This window comes from Mirounga leonina, unplaced genomic scaffold, assembly GCF_011800145.1.
Source record: "Mirounga leonina isolate KUSES-001 unplaced genomic scaffold, KU_Mleo_1.0 Mir_115, whole genome shotgun sequence".
Lineage (NCBI taxonomy): Eukaryota > Metazoa > Chordata > Mammalia > Carnivora > Phocidae > Mirounga > Mirounga leonina.
In genome coordinates, this window is record NW_023270268.1 from 5,066,558 (window position 1) to 5,085,575 (window position 19,018).

Sequence of the window (19,018 nt, forward strand, 5' to 3'; positions counted from 1 at the left end):
ATAAAATGTTTATTACTGCATTTTTCAAGGGATTTGAGGACATTTAACTGAAGGTGATAACAGTAAGCATTGCTAACTCTTCTGTGACGTCAGTTATAACTGAAACAGCTGATTACCAGTAGGTAAATTATCATGACTTTCTTTAGCAAGTCGTTTTTGAGCACAAAACCTGTACCAAAAACTCGGCAAAGCATTAGGGCTATAGATAATAATTAGACATAATCCCCCCCTAGTCTAGAGAGTGAACACTATATTATGATAAATGATTCATTATAATGTGATAAATACTCTAGTGGATGAATGCGCAAAACAGGGGTGCACAGAGAGAAGCAGTGGGAGTTGGAGCAGAGCAGGGGTTTATCAAATAAGAGAAGGGAAGGTCCCTCCAAAGTGGGACAGTATTCTTGAAAACTATGAAGGGATCCTTTTTTGAGAGGCACTGTAGGATCAGTATTAGGGACAGACAGAAGCTTTAGAATCAATGTTCAGAGCCTGGCTCTGTCACTTACTACCTAATGTAGTAGATTTCAAAAAGCAGCCAAAATCCTCTACTTCCTTCACAATGTGAAGCTCCTCCAATCAAGACGGGGAGAGTCTTCTTTACTCCTTCCATCTGGCTTCGCCATGTCACTTGCCTTTTGAACAAGCAGAAATCTGACGAGCCTTGAGCATTACATCATGTCCTCTCTGGGTTTGTCGACCACTGAGATCACCACGTGCACAGCCTGATTACCCATTGTCAGATAAGAGACTCTGAGACCTAGCAGGTGACCTCAGGTGTGTGAGTGACCCCAGGAAGACCAGCGGTAGAAGTGCCCAGCTCAGCCTACACCAATTGTTTACGCACAGACTTCTGAGCTGTAGAAATGATTGCTATTGTAAGTGCTAAGTTTGAACATGGTTTGATATAAATAAAAACTAATTGGTACATTCAGTGGCTCTGGATAATTTTCTTCACCTCTTTAAACTTGGTTCCCTCGTCTATAACATGGAAATAATCAGAAGAATTGTCTCTTCAGTTGCTGAGAGTATGAAATAAGATAATGCATACAAAGAACTTACAATGTCTGGCACCATAGAAATAGTGACTAGATAGATAGTGATTAATAGTATGATTACATGCTTATAACCAGAATTGAATTTTTCCAGAAGTCAGGAGTGGCCCAATGGGATGTTGTATGCTCTATAACTACTAGAACCATAACATTTCCTGTGATATGTTTTGAAAGTAAACAATGGGGGGTGGTGCACCTGGGTGGCTCAGTCTTTCTGCTCGGATCATGATCCCAGAGTCTTGGAATTGAGCCCCATATCCAGGCTCCCTGCTCAGTGGGGAGTCAGTTTCTCCCTCTCCCTCTGCCCCCTCCCCCCCACCCCCCGCTCATGCTCTCTCTCACTCACGCTCTCTGTCTCTCTCAAATGAATAAATAAAATCTTTTTTTAAAAAGTAAACAATGGAGATTCTTGTTTGTTTGATGTTTCAGCTTCTTTGGGTGTTTCATATACCAGTTAACAGGTTTTTAAATGCTATGTGGTGAAGTGCTATGTATTTGTGGGGTTTTTGTCCTAAATTCAACTTCTACTTTTTTTTAACCATTGCCTCTGCACCACGATGTTGAGCAGCTGAATCTTCTGCTTTCTCGGACATATAACGTCTTCCTGATTCATCTCCCATGGGGGCAGCAGGGGGAATGTAATACTTAACTACATCATAGGAAGGATATGTGGGTTTGCTAATGGCCTCCTGAAAAAATTAAGTGTTAAGTGGTTCGATTCTTTCTACTTCTCTATTTTAAACATCAAGTCTAACAGAATTTCCTAAAAATAAAATTCTGTCCTAATGGAACACAATTAGGAAAATACATGAATGTACCCTTTTCAATAATGTAGATTTAATTTCTTTCAAGTAACTTCAAGTAATATCTAATAACCATAAGTGTTTATGTTCTAACTGAAGTCAGAAATTGACATAAACTAGCTGCAATTACTGCATAATACTTACATTTTGAAATTGTGCCTTTTTCTAATTAGTCATATGCTAGTGTTTCACACCCTTGAACTCGGCTCCACCTGGCCCTCAATTCTCCCCTCAGTTGTGGTAACCCTGAAATACAAAACCTTGCTCGAGGTAACATGTTTATCCTTCCTGATAGAACTATCGAAAGAATCTTCAGTGATGCATTTATGAATGGCTATTTCCTGGTAGGCAACAGCATCATTACATCTCCATTCTGAGCTCTAGCTGAACCTAAAACATGCATGTTTGTAAGAACATGCGTCAGGGCTACGAAAATCAAATTGCCAACCACAAAGACACTTAATGAGGGAGCTTTTCAATCACAGCCATGTTTATGTTAGTAGATCAGTTCCTCCAATTTGTTTGAACTAATCTATATCGTAGGCTGTAATTATATGGGCCTATAAATGAAAGAAAGATAAGATGTTTAAGTCACAAGGATATATCTGATTTTCCCACTTGTATTTTTAATCCCAGCAAGGGGCTCAGTTTGGAGACAGTCTAACATACAAGAGCTTGAGTCTGTAGTCAGAATGCCTTCACTTAATAGCTCTGTGCTCTTGGGCAAGATGTGTCACCTCTCTGGTCCACAGGGTCCTCACCTACAAAGTGGAAATGATAATATTTCTTCCTAGACTTCAGTGAGACAATGCATGCAAAAGCACTTGAGGGGTACCTGGGTGGCTGTCAGTTAAGCATCTGACTTTGGCTCAGGTCATGATCTCAGGGTCCTGGAATCGAGCCCCGTGATGCGCTCTGCACTCAGCAGGGAGTCTGCTTGTCCCTCTCCTTCTCCCTCTGCCCCTCTCCCCACTTGTGATCTCCCTCTCTCTCTCTCTCAAATAAACAAATAAATAAAATGTTTTTTTAAAAAAAGCACTTGAAACAGTGGCTGGTGCATAATAGCACTCAGTACATGCTTGTTGAATTTGACCTTTGTAGAATGTTTCTTATGATGGAAATGGCATGGCTTAGATCACTGTTTATGGGTAGGACGCGATAGTCAATGTTAGTGCTATATACATGGCTCCTTTTTAATAAAAATAGTATTTGAAACCAAGATTTGGACACTTGGTATGTTTGTTGCTACTGGGTTGTACTTTCTTGTAGGTCCTCTACAATAGCAAAAGACAAATATGTGTGCATACCACTCATGTACGTGTGTGTGAGTATATATACGTATATATATATGTGTGTGTATATATATATATGTATATTACTAAGGTATATTTTGGGGCACCTGGGTGGCTCAGTCGGTTAAGCGTCCAACTCGTGGTTTTGGCTCAAGTCATGATCTCATGGGTCATGAGGCTGAGCCCCTCATGGAGCACCTCATCTAGCTCCACAGTCAGTGGGGAGTCTGCTTGAAGATTCTCTCCGACTGCTCCTACCCCAACTCATGTCCGTGAGTGCACTCTCTCTCTCAAATAAATAAATAAATCTTAGAAAAACTAAGGTATATGTTAATATAAAGTATAAGGTATATGAGGTGTGTGTATATATATATATATATATGGTATGTATATAATATACAAGCTTGTATATGTAACCATGTACATATGTAACCATGTTACATGTAACCATCTGTGTCTATATTAGGTTACATATGAGTTTAGATGGCTCCAACTTTTAATCCATTACCATGTGGATCATTCTCACCTCCTCCCTTATGCATCTATAGATCTCATACCAACAGTGGGAAACCTGGCTCTCACCAACTGCTATCATCTGCTATCCATTAAAGTAATTGTTTAATTTCAGTATGCACGTATAACACTATCAGAATTGTTAAACTCTCCTCGTGTGGGAACAACCTTATCAGCTAGAGCACAGTGCTTATGCCCACAGCTCAGACAGGGCTCTGAAAAATTGTTTCCCTTGGAGTGTTTGACTTTGTTATGGAGATTGCTCTGGGCCTATGGCAAAATGGTTATTTTTCCATCTCCCTGCCCAAAACAGGAGAAAATTTTTCTGATCTTCATTGTAAGGATCAGGTGAGCTTCCTAAAAGTAAAGCCCATGAAAGTGTAGATTCCCCCCAACACTGGGTCCCAGGAGTTTCTCACTCTCAAGCTAGTCTACCCTCAGCTTCCAGCAATTCATAAAAATTTGTTTCCAGTCAATATTTCTATAAATTTATGGCTCCAGTGGCTTTGGTTCCAAAGAAGCCAATCTTATCTGTATACAGCATTTTTAGTGCTTGCTCTATGTATTACATTATATATACTTGACTTATTATAGTCTACTGGTGGTGTCATCTTACTAGTTTGAGTGAAATATTAAAATTTTACCTTTTTTACATCCATATACCCTCCCCATTCATAACAGAATTGTCTTAAATATTACCTGTACATACCTTTAGAACCATATCACAGTGGTACTATTTTTGCTTCAGCAGTCAAACATAACTTATAAAACTCAAGAAGAGATTCAAAGCCTGCTCTATTTACTGATAAATTTTGCTTGCCATGTTTTTCTTCCTTCCTTGTGCAACACGTTTGCTTCTGTTATCATTACCTTTCCGTTTAGAGAGCTTCCTTTAGCCATTATGTATGGTGACCTTCTAGTAACATATCCTCTTAGTTGTTTTTCACCTGAGAATGTCTTGATTTCCCCTTCATTCCTGAAGGATATTTTCACTGATCATAGAATTCTGGGTTGATGGTTCTTTTCTTTCAGTACTTGAAAACAGTGCTATTTCTTTCTAGCCCCCAGGGTTCCTGGTGAGAAATCCTTGGTTATCTGAAGTATTTTTTTGGTGTGTTTTTGTTTTATTTTGTTTTGTTCTCCTATGGATAATGTGTCATTTCTTCTCTGGATGTGGTCAAGATTTTTCCTTTGTCTTTAGTTTTCAGAAGTTTAATAATGAGGTGTCTTGTCATGGATTTCATTGGATTTCATTTTGGGGAATTCTCTTAGCTTCTTAAATCTACAGTGTTATGTCTGTTGCTAAATTTGGTATTTATGGGTTCAGTCATTGTTTCCTTGAGTACTTTTTTAGCCTGACTCAATTTCTCCTCGCCTTCCAGGATTCTGATGATGTGTTAATCTTTCGAATAGTCCCATGGGGCCCTGAGGCTTTCCTCACTTTTTCCATTTATTTTCTTCTGTTGTTTACACTGGTTATTTCTATTGTTGTAGATTACACTTCACTGATTCTTCCTTCTTTCCCCTTCTTTGTGCTGCTGAATCCATGCATGGAGCTTTTTAAATTTTTTTATTTAAATTCAATTTAGTTAACATATAGTGTATTACTAGTTTCAGGAGTAGAATTTAGTGTGATTCATCACTTACATATAACCGCCCCCCTGCTCATCCCAACAAGTGCCCTCCTTAATGCCCATCACCCAGTTACCCCATCCCCCCACCAACCTCCCCTCCAGCAACCCTGTTTGTTTCCTATAGTTAAGAATCTCTTATGGTTCACTTCCCTGTTCTTATCTTATTTTATTTTTCCTTCCCTTCCCCTATGTTCATCTGTTTTGCTTCTTAAACTCCACATATGAGTGAAATCATATGGTATTTGCCTTTCTCTGACTGACTTATTTCCCTTAACATAATACCCCCTAGTTTCATCCATGTCATTACAAATGGCAAGATTTCATTCTTTTTGATGGCTGAGTAATATTCCATTTTATTTCAATTTCTGTATTTTGTATGTCTGGAATTTCCTCTTGGTTCTTCTTTTTGTCTTCTATTTGTTTACTGAGATTTTCTATTTCTATGCTGAGCTTCCTGTTTTTTATTTGTTTCAAATGTGGTTGTAATGGTGTTTGAAGAATTTTTATTGTGCTGCTTTAAGATCTTTGTCAGGTAATTCTAACATCTCTGTCATATCACTGTTGGTGTCTTTTGATTGCCTTTTTCCATTTATCTTGATATCTTCCAGTTTCTTAATATGATGAGCAACTTTCTGTTGAAATCTAGATATTTTTGCATTGTGTTATGAGATTGAATGCTATTGAAGGCTATATTCAAGCCTTCTCTTAGCTAGTTTTTTCTGTCCATGCTCTTGCAGAGGAAGGTGGGGCACCACCTTGTTATTGCCAAGTTGAAACTGACATCTAGATCCCCCAGGCCAGGTTGGTCCTTTGTTACTGCTGGGTGAGGGTGAAAGCCTCACCCCCCTTCCCATGCAATCTCCACCAACACCAGTGCGCAGGGGTGGGGGGGGCTCATTAGCAGCTGATGAAAATTAAAATACCAGATCCCTACTTTGCTTTCTGACACCCCTCCCCAGCAGGGATGTCAGGGCACCTCCCCACAGCCTAGTAAAAGTGGAAGCCTGGGCTCCCCACTTGGCCTTTGCTGGCATGGCTCAGGGTACAGTCTCAGTTTTTTATGTGCAGGAGAGCAGTTATTGTCTAAAATTTGTCTGCACTGCTGGGTTGACCCTTTCTTGGTCCTTTGGCTAGAAGGAGCAGCCTCTGGTTGGCACTTTTTTTTTCTTGGTCTGTCCCCACTGGCATTTCTGATTTGCAAGCCTCTTCAGTTCCAAGTCTGGGATATATAAGACAAAAAAAGAAAGTACAAGGAACTCACCACTGTGTCATTCCTTAGGTCCTGAAATCTCAAGCCAGTCTGCCTCCTTCTCTCCACCTTTCAGAGTATTCCTACGTTTGGTTTACATAGAACATTTAGAGTTTTTAGTTGTACCTAGTGGGAAGACTAGGGAAAAGTATATCTTCTCCATATTCTTATAAGGGGAAGACAACTCACTTTTACTTGGATTGTTTACCTTCCACTTATAAAATCCTTATATGCTTTATTGAAACATAACATATCTACAGAAAAACTCAGTGATTGTTCATGTGTAGTTCAGTGAGTTACCACCACCAAAGGTGAGGCAGGAGAGCTCCACCGGTACCCCAGAAAGTCACAGTACTTCTTTCCAATTATGAACTGTCCTTCTTTCCCAAATATGGCCATTGTCTTTGAACTTTACATAAATTATATAACATAGTATGTACTCTTCTGTGTCTGGTTTCTTTTACTCTATGTTTGTGACAGTATCTGAATGTCCCACAAACATATGACAAGGGGAATTATTAGCCATCAGGGAAATGCAAATAAAGCTACAGTGATGAAATAAAAAATAATGCAGTATCCATGTTGGAGAAAAAAACTGGAACCTGTAATTATGCCTATGCATTAGCACCAAAAGTCATATACAAGAATGTTCAAGCGGGGCGCCTGGGTGGCTCAGTCGTTAAGCGACTGCCTTCAGCTCAGGTCATGATCCCAGGGTCCTGGGATCGAGCCCCGCATCGGGCTCCCTGCTCTGCGGGAAGCCTCCTTCTCCCTCTCCCACTCCCCCTGCTTCTGTTCCCTCTTTCGCTCTCTCTCTGTCAAATAAATAAATAAAATCTTTAAAAAATAATAATAAAAATAAAAAAAGAATGTTCAAGCAGCCCTATTCGTGATAGGGAAGAAAGGAAAACAACCTAACAGTCCAGCCACACATCATGGATTCAATATAGCAGATTCATACAGTCAAATTCTATACAGCAAAGAAATAGAACAAATAATCTTTGCATATTTTCCTTTTAAGTTACTTTTAAAAATGAAACTGTTTTTCCTGAAATAAGCTAGAAAGAGGAAATATGCTATAGCACAATATGTTTGATGCAACTTAAAACACTTATACACACAAATTAACTGCATATATTTCTCAAATAGGCATACATGTCTAAGATAGATATTTTCAAAACATGATAGTGGGGGTCACTGAAGGAAGGGAATTTTGAGCAAGTTGAGGGTTGCGTTTGGGACAATTAAAAAAAGAAATTAAAATGAAAAAGGGGAATTACAAAGATTGATGATGACAATTCTAGGTCCCTCCACTTCCTCCAGAGTAACAATAAGAAAATAAATAGCCACAGAAAATATAAGCAGAGAAATAGGCTCATATTAAAATGCCAAGAATGGCCTTCTTCTTCTCCTCCTGGAAAATTGCGCCTCACATTTCAATGATGATAATGTTTTTCCCCTTGGTGAGCCTTCCCCTAGCTCCTCCGTGGAATTAGCCCTTTCCTGCCCTGGTCGCTATGGCCTCTCTTCAAACTCATGGTTATCATTTGTCCCCAGTTCTGCCTTCCTCAATAAGCTGAATTTCCCTTTGGGTCAGGGAAGAGACATATATCTCCCTATATCCCTGGATCTAATAAAGGGCTTGGTACATAGCAGGTCCCAGCAACTATCAAATAAATCAGCAAATAAAGTGAGGACTTCATTTATTTAGACATCTCTGCCTTCCTTTGTAATGATCTCAAATATCTTAAGTTGAATAACTCCTTACTCCCAGGACCACTCAAGCAGTAGAAGCAATAGGACATGGTGACTCACTAGATGAGGTGGTTGAGGAAAAGCAAATAGTAAAATGCTGCAGATTTTATTTAAAATCTGGGTGTTTCTCTCATTGCACACATTAGCAGCTCTACCTGCAATCTAAGGAACTCCGGGATTCCGTGACATACAAAGCTACCGGCCAGGTTGGGCATCCTCAGAGCCCTCGGCCATTGCTTGGTAGAGGCTGGCATTGGGGCAACTTGCATTTCGGGGAGGAAATGGGACGAGATACAGCCAACAACCTCCTCTAAGCGTTTGTCCGAATAATGCCACCACCGATACCGACCCCTACTGTACTCCTCACCATCATTACCTGCATCAAGTTGTCAATATTAACTGAGGAGACAAAAATCCCCATTTTCCTGGCCAACTCTACAAGAATAAAGACAGATGAAACATAGGTATGTTTCCCAAGTCCAGGCTTTTTGGATAAGTTGGCATCAGCTATGGAGGGAAGGAAGTGGAATTTAAGGCTTAAGGCCTGAGTCATCTTTTCCAGGCCAGTTGTCAAGTGTCTGATGGATGGCTTATGGCTGCCAAGTGAGTTACTGGAGGAACAGAGAGGGTTACAGAAGACAGAAGGACAAAGAGGTAATATAACCCCTCCCTGGAAAACGGTAACGAGAATTTGTGAGATTCATTTGCCCCCAGCATGACACTAAAAGCTTTTAGAGCATATTTCAAAGTAAGTGCAAAGCTTTAGGGATGAGGAGCAGGAACTATTATCCGTTTTTGCTGGAGTTCTTGTTTTTTTGTTTTTAAGAGTCACTCTTTACTGCTCACTTATAGGGATGTCGTTTAAGATACAGAAGGATTAACCGAGCATACCTTGAATATCTATCATCCTCTAAAGGTTGTAAGTGTGCAAGGGACATGCGTGTTTGAATTGTAGGGCCCTGCAAACAGAATACGTTCCTGCCTCAGAGGGAGCCAAAGCTCTCCGTGTCTGGCTTCCAAGCATGAAGAATCTAGGTGTGTCTCTCAGAACTCTGGGTGCTGGCTCTTTCTTACTCTGTGACCCATGAAGCCCTCCAGAAATCCTCATGATGCTTTTTTTCCTCCCTTCGTTACTAACCAGTGCTGTTCCTCCCAGGCTGACTGGGATCCAACTTTCCCCATGGGCCACTTGTAAAAGTACTCAAAATAATTATTCAAAGGATTTCTCCAACTTTTCCCTTTTTTGAGTATCATGTGTGTCATCAGTAAATCTTACCAACAAAGAGAAGAAACTGTAGTTTTCTAGGAACCAAACCTGAAGAGCCCTGCATGAGCACACACGGTGTCTCTATCGATACTGAACATTCTGCTCAAGATTCCTTCCACCAAGGGCGCCTGGGTGGCTGAGCTGGTTAAGCATCTGCCTTTGGCTCGGGTCATGATCTCTGGGTCCTGGGATTGAGCCCCACATAGGACTTTCTGTTCAGTAGGGAGTCTGCCTCTCTCTCTCTCTCTCCCTCCCTTTGCCCCTCCCCATTGCTCATTCTCTCTCTCTCTCTCTCTCAAATAAATAAATAAAATCTTAAAAAAAAAAATTCCTTCCACCAAAACCATAGTCACCTTTCAATTTCCACAAGAACCTTCCTAAACAAACTTTCCACTGGTGGACTTCATCCTCCCCAGCCTGTGCTCTCAGATCATGTTGCTCAAGCCCCTTATACAGCAGTGATCACACTGAGTGTCACAGTTTGCTTACATGTGGCAAGGAGCCTGAGGTTTAAAGTCTGAAGTTGGGAGCTGGAATCTCTACTCTGCACTTACCATTTCCCTTTAGGGAAAGTCATAAAGCCTCTCAGGCTTCTGATTACCTCATCTGCAAAATGGGTCTAATGGTACTTACCTTGCCAGGTTGACATTTAGGAATACAAGAGATGATGAGTTTTTAATTGCCCTCTAACAGTTCCTAACAAAAAGCATAAAAGCTCCTTCATAAATAAATAATGGCACATCTGTACAATGGGATGCATGCTCATTAAACAAAAGGATAATGTATACTTATATTTATTGACACAGAACTATCTCTATGAATTATTATTGAAGACACCAACACTTGGTGTCCTGAGATCACTTTATGTAAATATATATACATTTAAAATATACCCATATATACATGTGCTTTGAGAAGGCAGCTTACCAAAAATCTAATGGTTATTACAAATGGGTGGTAGAATTTGGGAAGATTTTTAATTTCCTCAGGATTCTTTTTGATACCTTTTGAATCATGATAAAGGTGTTGTTTTGGAAAAGAGTATTTAGAAATACTTTGCATAATATAATAAATTTGAAAACTGAGGAAAGAAACATGTGCTTTTGGTAGTTTGGTCATATATTCCAAATCTAAATATAGCAAAGAGCATTGGGATTGGTAAGCAAGTAAACAGTGATTCATTGTGTCATGTATTAATTGACTTTGCACAAGTATTTAACCTTCATGAGTTTCAATTTGTCCCTCTACAAGAGTTTTTCATCGGACCTGTAAGTTTCTCTACAGACTAACATTTTATCTTTCATTCATTTAACAAGTACTCACTGAGCACCTATTATACAAGCACCTAAGCTCCAGAAATAGATGATGAAGAGGAGACATGAGGTCCTCAACCTCACAGAGCTTAGATTCTGAAGGACACCAAATAAGGAAAGAAAGAAACAAGATTCTTTAGATGGTAGACTCTGAGGTCCGAAACTGGAGGAGAGCTGTCCGTGGGGAACAATGGTAAGGGATTCTCAGATTCAGGAAATGGCAACAAGCACCAAAACTAGTAGGAAGAATAGACCAGGCATTTTGAGAAACAAAAAGGCCAGGGTGAAGTGGTTCTCATATCTCTTAAACTATTACCCTGAACCCACATAAGAGGATATGTAAAGTCACATGCTAATTACTAATCAAAGGACCAAAATCTGTCCGAAATTGCAGGTATCTGTCCCATCTGAAGTTTCCAGGGAGGAGCTATCAACAGTTTTAGAAATGTGATACCCCCAGCTTGTTCTTCTTTCTCAAGGTTGATTTGACGATTCAGTCCTTTGTGTTTCTATACGCACTTTAGGACTGTTTGTTCTAGCTCTGTGAAAAATGCTGCTGGTATTTTGATAGGGATTTCATTAAATCTGTAGATTACTTTGGGTAGCGTGGACATTTTAACAATATTGGTTCTTCCAAACCATGAGCACGGAATATCTTTCCATGTTTGTGTTGTCTTCTGTTTCTTTCCCCAGTGTTTTATAGTTTTCTCAGTACAAGTCTTTCACCTCCTTGGTTAAGTTTATTCCTAGGCATTTTATTTTCTTTGGTGCAGATGTAAATGGGACTGTTTTCTTAATTTCTTTTTCTGCTATTTCACTAATAGTGTATAGAAACACAACTGTTTGACATTGTACATGCATTTGGCTGTAATGAACAGAAAACCCAACTCAAAGTGAATACATTTGAGCAAAAGCATACAACTAATGATGATGATAATAATAATAATAAGTAGTAGTAGTATGAGACTAGCTTTGACCAGGCATTTAATCCTCTGATGCTTACAGAACCTCTATGAAGTAGGGATCATTATCTCATTTTAGACTCTAGGAAACCAAGGCTGAGGCAAATCAACTCAATTGTTTAAGATCTTGTTGCATTTAAGGGGAAGAGCTGGGATGTTTGAACTTCAGGCTCATGGCCCTTCCACTAAATGTAAAGACTCAAGTTCCCCTCCATCTCCCAGAGGTTATAACCAACTAGAAGCAGCCCACAAATTTGCTCATTGGAGAACAGAGGTAGATCTTAACCAGAAACTAGCTCTATAAGGCTACCTTTTCCAGGTCCCTCCAGCGGGAGACCATTTTAATGCAGTCAAACAGTGCTATTCAAATATAACCTACCATTATTGTTGCCATCATTATTATTAATTGGCACTTCCAAAAACAGGTTAAGAATGCGTACACTGGATCTCGTCCGCCCTGATAATAGGAGCCTCCAAATTAAATGATTAGCTTGGATGCTGAGGAGAGACCAATCAGGAGTCGTGAGGACCACAGTCCCGCATTAACAGTTGGCTCAAAGTAGGGGCTGGTGTGGTTACTGGTAGGACTCTGGGCAAAGCATTGGGTTTCTCTGGCTTGCAAGTAGGTCCCTCAGGCAAGGTGGCCAGAGGCGACAACTAATACTCCTTCACAGGTTGAATGGCCACGGTTGGTGCCTCCTGCCATGTTTGTCTTGACTTCTTGGCTATCACCTCCAAAATGTACATCTGGTGATTATTCACTCTTAAGTTAAAAAAATGGAGTGGGGAACTCTTCATTCTTTGAGGAGTCTCCCTATGCTTCTCTTAAGCTTCTGGCTCTCGATCTGCATCACTCTGCTCTTTAAGGCCTGCAGCCTCTTCACCAGATCTGGGTTGCACATTTGTGTAAGGGTCAGCAGAACAAGGTGGCCAAAGCTTGGCCCAGGGGCAGGATATATCTGAGTGCAAGTCCCTGTTCTCACACTCACTATAAATCCTAGCCTAATCATCTTATTAAATAAAAGATTAAATGAAACAACACATAGAAAATGCCTGCAACATGGCAGAAGCCCCCAGTGCAGGTTAGCAATTATTATCAGCATCATTTTAATTGCCAAACCCCATACCCTTCATATATCTCATTACTCAAAACGACTCCGATGCATCAGACAAGGAGAACCAACTTATTGAGACCCCTTTCTCCTTTATCCTTGTCACTTCCCCATCCCCTGGTCATTCTGCTTATCTTCTCTCTTCCTTTCCTTGCTATCCTTTTTTGTATCCTTCATAAGTGTGGCATTTAAAAATTGTAAATAGTCTTTTTTTTTTTAAGATTTTATTTATTTATTTGAGAGAGAGAATGAGAGAGAGCACGAGAGGGAAGAGGGTCAGAGGGAGAAGCAGACTCCCCGCTGAGCAGGGAGCCCGATGTGGGACTCGATCCCGGGACTCCAGGACCATGACCTGAGCCGAAGGCAGTCGCTTAACCAACTGGGCCACCCAGGCGCCCAAAAAATTGTAAATAGTCTTGATAGTATCTTTCTACCAAATGGCTCTTGAGCATTTACTAAAATGAAGGGTGAGATCATACAGCTGCTCTTCAATTCTTAAAAAAAAATAAAATAAAATCCAAAGATGAAAAATTCCTTGTATTTAAGTCAGTGTGCTTGCCCACCAAGATTGGAACTGCCCATTGACCGATGCGGTGGCGGGGGGGCGGAGGGTCTTCACTTCCTCGGAAGACCCTTCTCTGGCCACACTCTTGTTCAGTCCTTGCATTTGTGCATACTCATTAGATTCTTATACTTTTATTTATCACAGTTTATAAAATTTGTGTGTGTGTGATTTAATTAATCTCTGTATCTCTCTCATCAGCCTCTCTATTCCAGGACAATAGACTGAATCTATCACTGTTTTCTCTCTATCATTATTTTCTAGCACAATGTCTGGTACAGAAGAGATGCTTGATAAAGATGTGTTGATACTGTTGTTCTTGTCATTATGCGCTCTGGTTGTTGCTCTTGTGATTTTGGCTATTAGAATTTTGTATCTACTGAGCCATTAGGAATTGTGTTTTGAGGAGGAAAGAGCTGTGGCATTTTGAGTTAGCCAATCTGGTCTGGTCAAATGAGAAGCTAAGGGCCACTAGGGTATTTGGAGCTCTCTGAGAGCCAAATGCCCATTAAGAGCTTGGCACTTAGAATAGGAGCTTTCAATTGATGTCCAGGATAGAGAGAGTAATAGGTTCTTTCCAAAGACATGAGCTAAGACAAACATGCAGGACCAGATATCTAATTCACAGGGTCCAGTTCAAAATGAAAATGCAGAGCCCCTTGTTCAAATATTATTAAGAATTTCAAACAGAGCCATAAATACAGAGAGAACAAACGGGTGGTTGCCAGAGGGGAGGAAGGTGGGAAGATGGGCAAAAAGCGCGAAGGGAAGTGAGAGGCATAGGCTTCTAGTTATGGAGTGCGTAAGTCACAAGGATGAAAGGTACAGCACAGAGAATATAGTAAGTGGTATTGTACTAGCATTGTATGGTGACAGAGGGTAGCGACGCTTGTGGTGAGCAGAGCATAATGAATAGAGATGTCAAATCACTATGTTGTACTCCTGAAACCAATGTAACACTGTGTATCAACTAAACTACAATTGGAAAAAAAAAAATTAAAATTAAAAATAAAAGAATTTCAAGATGGTGATAGAGAGCATCAAACCAAGTATAGGGTCCTGTCTGAGACTGCATAGGTTGCATACCCATGAAGCTGGACTTGAAAAATTTACACTTAATCAGGAAAATCTGGAACATTAAGTTTACAATTTTCTGTTAGACAATCAAGGGAGTTTTGTATTTATGAAAAAATAAGATCTTTTAAATATCCAGATATATTTCCTTTCTCTGCATATTGAGGTTGTGTCTTCCAAAAATAATGGCTCCTTCTGTCCCTTTATCCAATGGGGCCATCTCTATGTTTCCAAAGGTTCTATTAAGGCAGACTGGTTTGCCCCTCCGTGAATAGCCCTGAACTCCTTGCTATACTGAAACACCCCATTGGCTCTTCAGCCATGCAGAGCTGGCCTCCATCTGAGGCTTCAGAGTCCAAATGGCATGGATTTTGAAGCCAAAATGGGTTCCAATCCCAGCTCCACTATTTATAGTTCAATGACTTAAAGCAAATTACTTAGCTTCCCTAGAATCTCGGTTTCCTCATCTATAAAATATAAGTGATGCTATCCAGCCCAAGAGGTTGGCCTTGAGGATTAAATAAGGTAAAATGTTTAGAGGGCTGAGCACAAAAACACACAACAAAATGAGGACACAGCCTCGTTGCATTTTGCCTCTGCTTTAGTCCAAACTGAATGCGGGAGCGCGAAGTGCCTTCTAGCAGGGGAACCCCGGCTCTCCCCGCTCTCCGTCACTGAGCCCTATAAATAACTTAGCTAAGTCACCGTCCCCCTTGGAGTCGCTGTTCCTTAGGGTGAGGAAAGAGGGTGTTGTTGCAGGTGGTCCCTCTTGGCTGAATCCTTCCCGGGTTTTCTCTTCCTTCCACCACCCCTCCTGGGGAACCCCTCGCTGGGGTCGGCGCGTGCGGGGCCTGGCTGCAGGACCCCCTCGGCCGCGGGCCCCCACTCGCCCCCCGCCTCCCCCGTCCCGGCTGTCGCCGCGCAGCCCCGCCCCGCCCCGCCCCGCCCCGCCGCCCCGCCTCCCCCGCGGCCCGCGAGCGCTCTCGAGCCGCCCGTCCGCTGCCGGCTGCCAGTCCCGCCAGTGCGCTGGCGGGCGAGGGGCGGCGGGCGCGCGGGACGGGCGTGCGCACGGGCGAGGTCGGGGGAGAGCGCGTGGGCGGCGGGGAGACGATGGGCGTCCCTGGGACCCGCCGCTGAGCTAGCACGAGCGACGGGAAGGCCAGCCTCTCTGTTCCTCCGGGAGCCCAGCACCGTTCCCGCGCCGCCAGGATGATCCCCCCGAGCGGTGCCCGCGAGGATGGCGTGGACGGGCTGCCCAAGGAGGCGCCGCGCGCCGAGCAGCCGCCCTCTCCAGCATCCACCAGCAGCCAGGAATCCAAGGTACCGCGCACACTTACCCCAAGAAAACACGAACTCACTCTGCTCCTGTTCTTCTCTCGGTCCACCTTAGTTTCCCCCGAACTGGCGCGGAGGCTGGCGGGAGACGTGCCCCTAATGGGACCCGGGCTCCCCTGAGACTTGAATGTCGGTCAGGACTCGCTGTAACGCTGCTGGACCACGTCGCGTGGACCCAGCCTCCCGCCCACGCAGACCCGAGGCTGCGCTGGCTTCTCCCCTCAAGCACACGCGGGTTAGTGCGCACTGACTCCGGGCTCAGAGACCGCTTTCCTGGGTGGTCGGTGGCTTGGTGGTTCTGTGCTTTCAGCCTGCTGGTGCCCAAAGCACGTGTAGGTGTTAGCTGCTTCTGAAAGATGATAGCGAGGGATACACCTCCAGAAAAGCTAGGGCGCTTGCGGCCAGTAAAGGGTTGTCTGTGTCACAGGAGTCCCCGAGAGTCTGCTTAATTTAAGGACTCACCCCTAACTTCAGAAAAGCTAAGCAAAGGGAAAAGCCGCATTCGTGGGAAAGTTGAGGTTCCTCTTGTGGAAGTTAATAGTTGGAGAACTTACACTTGCTTTTATGAGTTACACTAACACACGCACAAAGCCAGCTCCGCAGCGCTTCTGCCACGGTTCCACTTCCTCTGAGACTCCCGTGGGGGCCGGGCACAGGTTTGGAAATCTTGAAAGAGGATCGAGTAAAATGTGCTGCCAGCAGTGACATGCCAAATGGCATCTTAGCCTGGGGTGAAAATCATAAAATGGAGTTTGTGGTGATATGGATTTCTTTAAGTGCAGGGCTCCTGGCTATTTATACAGATCTCCTTGTGAATTCCCCAGGTATCTTTGGAATGCTGGGCAGTTCCTGTATAGGAGTGAAGGGAAGGTGGATGCCAGTTTGGAGAGCAGGGCAGATGGGGCAAAGAAAAGTCCCATCCCTCTCTCCCTTTAGGTACATCCCTAAAAGCCATTGACAAATCAGCAGGATCAAAATCACAGCCAAGTGGCTCTTGGTTTAAGCGATGCTGGGCACTCTACACATCTCAGCCTCTGGAAGTTAACCATCAAAGAGAGCTTTACATTATCTTTATTTTGTCTTTTTTTTTCCCCGATAAATGTCTGATCTGGGGCATGTGTGTGTTAACTTTTCTAAAACTCGGTTGGAAATGGGGGCAAAAGCCCCTCCTTCCAGAGTCGCTGTGAAGAATACATAAAATGAACCAGGGCAGTGTAAGGACTCTATGTTTATCCTTTTCCTTTCTGAGATCAAGGGGATCCACCCCACCACAGATGATCCACTCCTAAGCTGTTTCATAACCTGCACACACATACGACCTCTCCTCTGACTGGAAGTTTCTGGGCATCTCATCATTGTCTATCATCGACCATCAGCCACCTAAGGCATATGGGTTAGTGCCCATTTTGAAGATGATCTCGTAGATTGTAAATGAGCGCAGCAAAACTCAGGAGTGAAACTGGTACTAAACTTTTTGAAATGGGCCTGTTGCTCTGCAGTAGGTGTGTTCTGGAAAGGGCTTAGCATTTGCGTATACAGTGGCATGGTTTAAACACACTATATGGGTTTGCTATTTATAGATATCCTGAGGCAAATTCTTTGGCAGAGAAAAAACTACATATGTAATACCCATAATTATCCACTGATTTATCTGACTATGCTTTCAAATTTGTACATGCCAGTTTTTCTCAAAGTGGTCTACACACCTGAAGTGTGTGTATATGTTCTGAAATTTGTCATGGCTTAGGTGTTCTTAATCAGTGGAGATGGCCTGGGGGGGAGGGGATGGGCCATGAACCCCAGGAAATTGAATGCAAAATAGCGTGCCTGAATGTCAATTTTTATGGTGTAGCATTGGTGATGTTCTAAAAGGGGTCCAAGCCCTCAAAAAAGCTCAGCTCCTGGTATGGAGGAATATGTGGTAAGGGGGCAGGAGGGCATGAAACAGGAGCAGAAGAAGGCTGTATTTATTTTACACCAGGAGTGCCAGATTTGAAAGCTCACTGCTGTTTATAAGGATCTTCCACCCTGAAGATGAGAGCATAGTAAGGAAAGTATGAACAAGGTAATGGTAGTCATTCCACCTTACTCCTCTCAAGTGGTCTGTTTGTGAACATACAACATGGGTTAGGCCTCTCTGGGCATTAAACTTCCGCAAGAAAGACTTTTAAAATTACCTTCTAAAAGACTTTTGTTCTCTGAGTATAAGGGTAACAAAATACTCTGTAGAAATTGAAAAGCCCAGACACAAATAAAGGGGAAGAAAAAAATGACACATTGGCTCACAATCCAGCGACAACTACTGATAACATTGTGATCTATATTGTACATCTTTTTTATAAGATCCATTTTTATATTTACACAGTTGAAAGAACTCTGGTTAGCATCTACTGAATGCGTGCTGCATGTCAGGTACAACTTGATTCTTCACAATAACCCTATGAGAGAGATTGCCTGTTTCTTTGATTTTATGAATAAGGAAGCAGAAGCTCAGAAAGGTTGGGTGACTTGGCCAAGATCACATAGCTAGTTGAACGACACAGGAAGGACAGAGCCCTGGGCAGCAGAGCTCTGGAGCCCAGCCCCCACCACAACTATCTGTCATGCTTATGTATTGTTTCACTTTCTCCTGGTTCCCCTAACATGCTAAGCACGTATTTCACATGCCACTCAAAGTCATTTACAGCAGTATTTTGGTCTTCTCTTAAGAAATCTTTGAAAACAAATTGAGCCACATGTGAAATGATTAGACCAATTTTTGTCTCGCTTCTTTGTGTTTGGTTTTACTACTCTTCCTCCAAAAATATATTTATGGAGATAATTAAATGTAATGTCACAGAAATATCTGGAAAAGGAAGCCACAATAAACCCTTTAGTGCAGAGTCCATTAGGAGAGGAGGAGGATGGTTCAGTGCCCTGAGCCCATAGCATGTTTCTGGAAGTCCATTTCCTTTGCAGATTCTTTGGAATGCTACATCATAGATTATTGGAGTTGGAAACATTAGAGATCATCTAGTTGGAGTATTTTTTAAATTATAGATAATTTTTATTGTGTAAATTTATTTTAGTATGGAAAATTTCAACAGACACAA

At 42.1% G+C, this 19,018-nt stretch overlaps 1 protein-coding gene across 6 annotated transcripts in view; it reads left to right on the forward strand.

The window, feature by feature from the left end:
- The first annotated feature begins 15,622 nt into the window (after nt 1-15,622).
- STAC (SH3 and cysteine rich domain) overlaps nt 15,623-19,018 on the forward strand; it is a 157,465-nt gene continuing 154,069 nt past the window's right edge. For 4 of the 6 annotated variants that reach the window (XR_004676757.1, XM_034991870.1, XM_034991861.1 and 1 more), the window contains exon 1: nt 15,623-15,911. Coding sequence is in view for 5 of the 6 variants with exons in the window: in XM_034991870.1 (XP_034847761.1) it covers nt 15,801-15,911 (111 nt within the window). In the remaining variant the exon portion in view is untranslated. The remainder of the gene's footprint in view (nt 15,912-19,018) is intronic. The other 2 variants (XM_034991844.1, XM_034991854.1) reach the window with 1 other exon arrangement.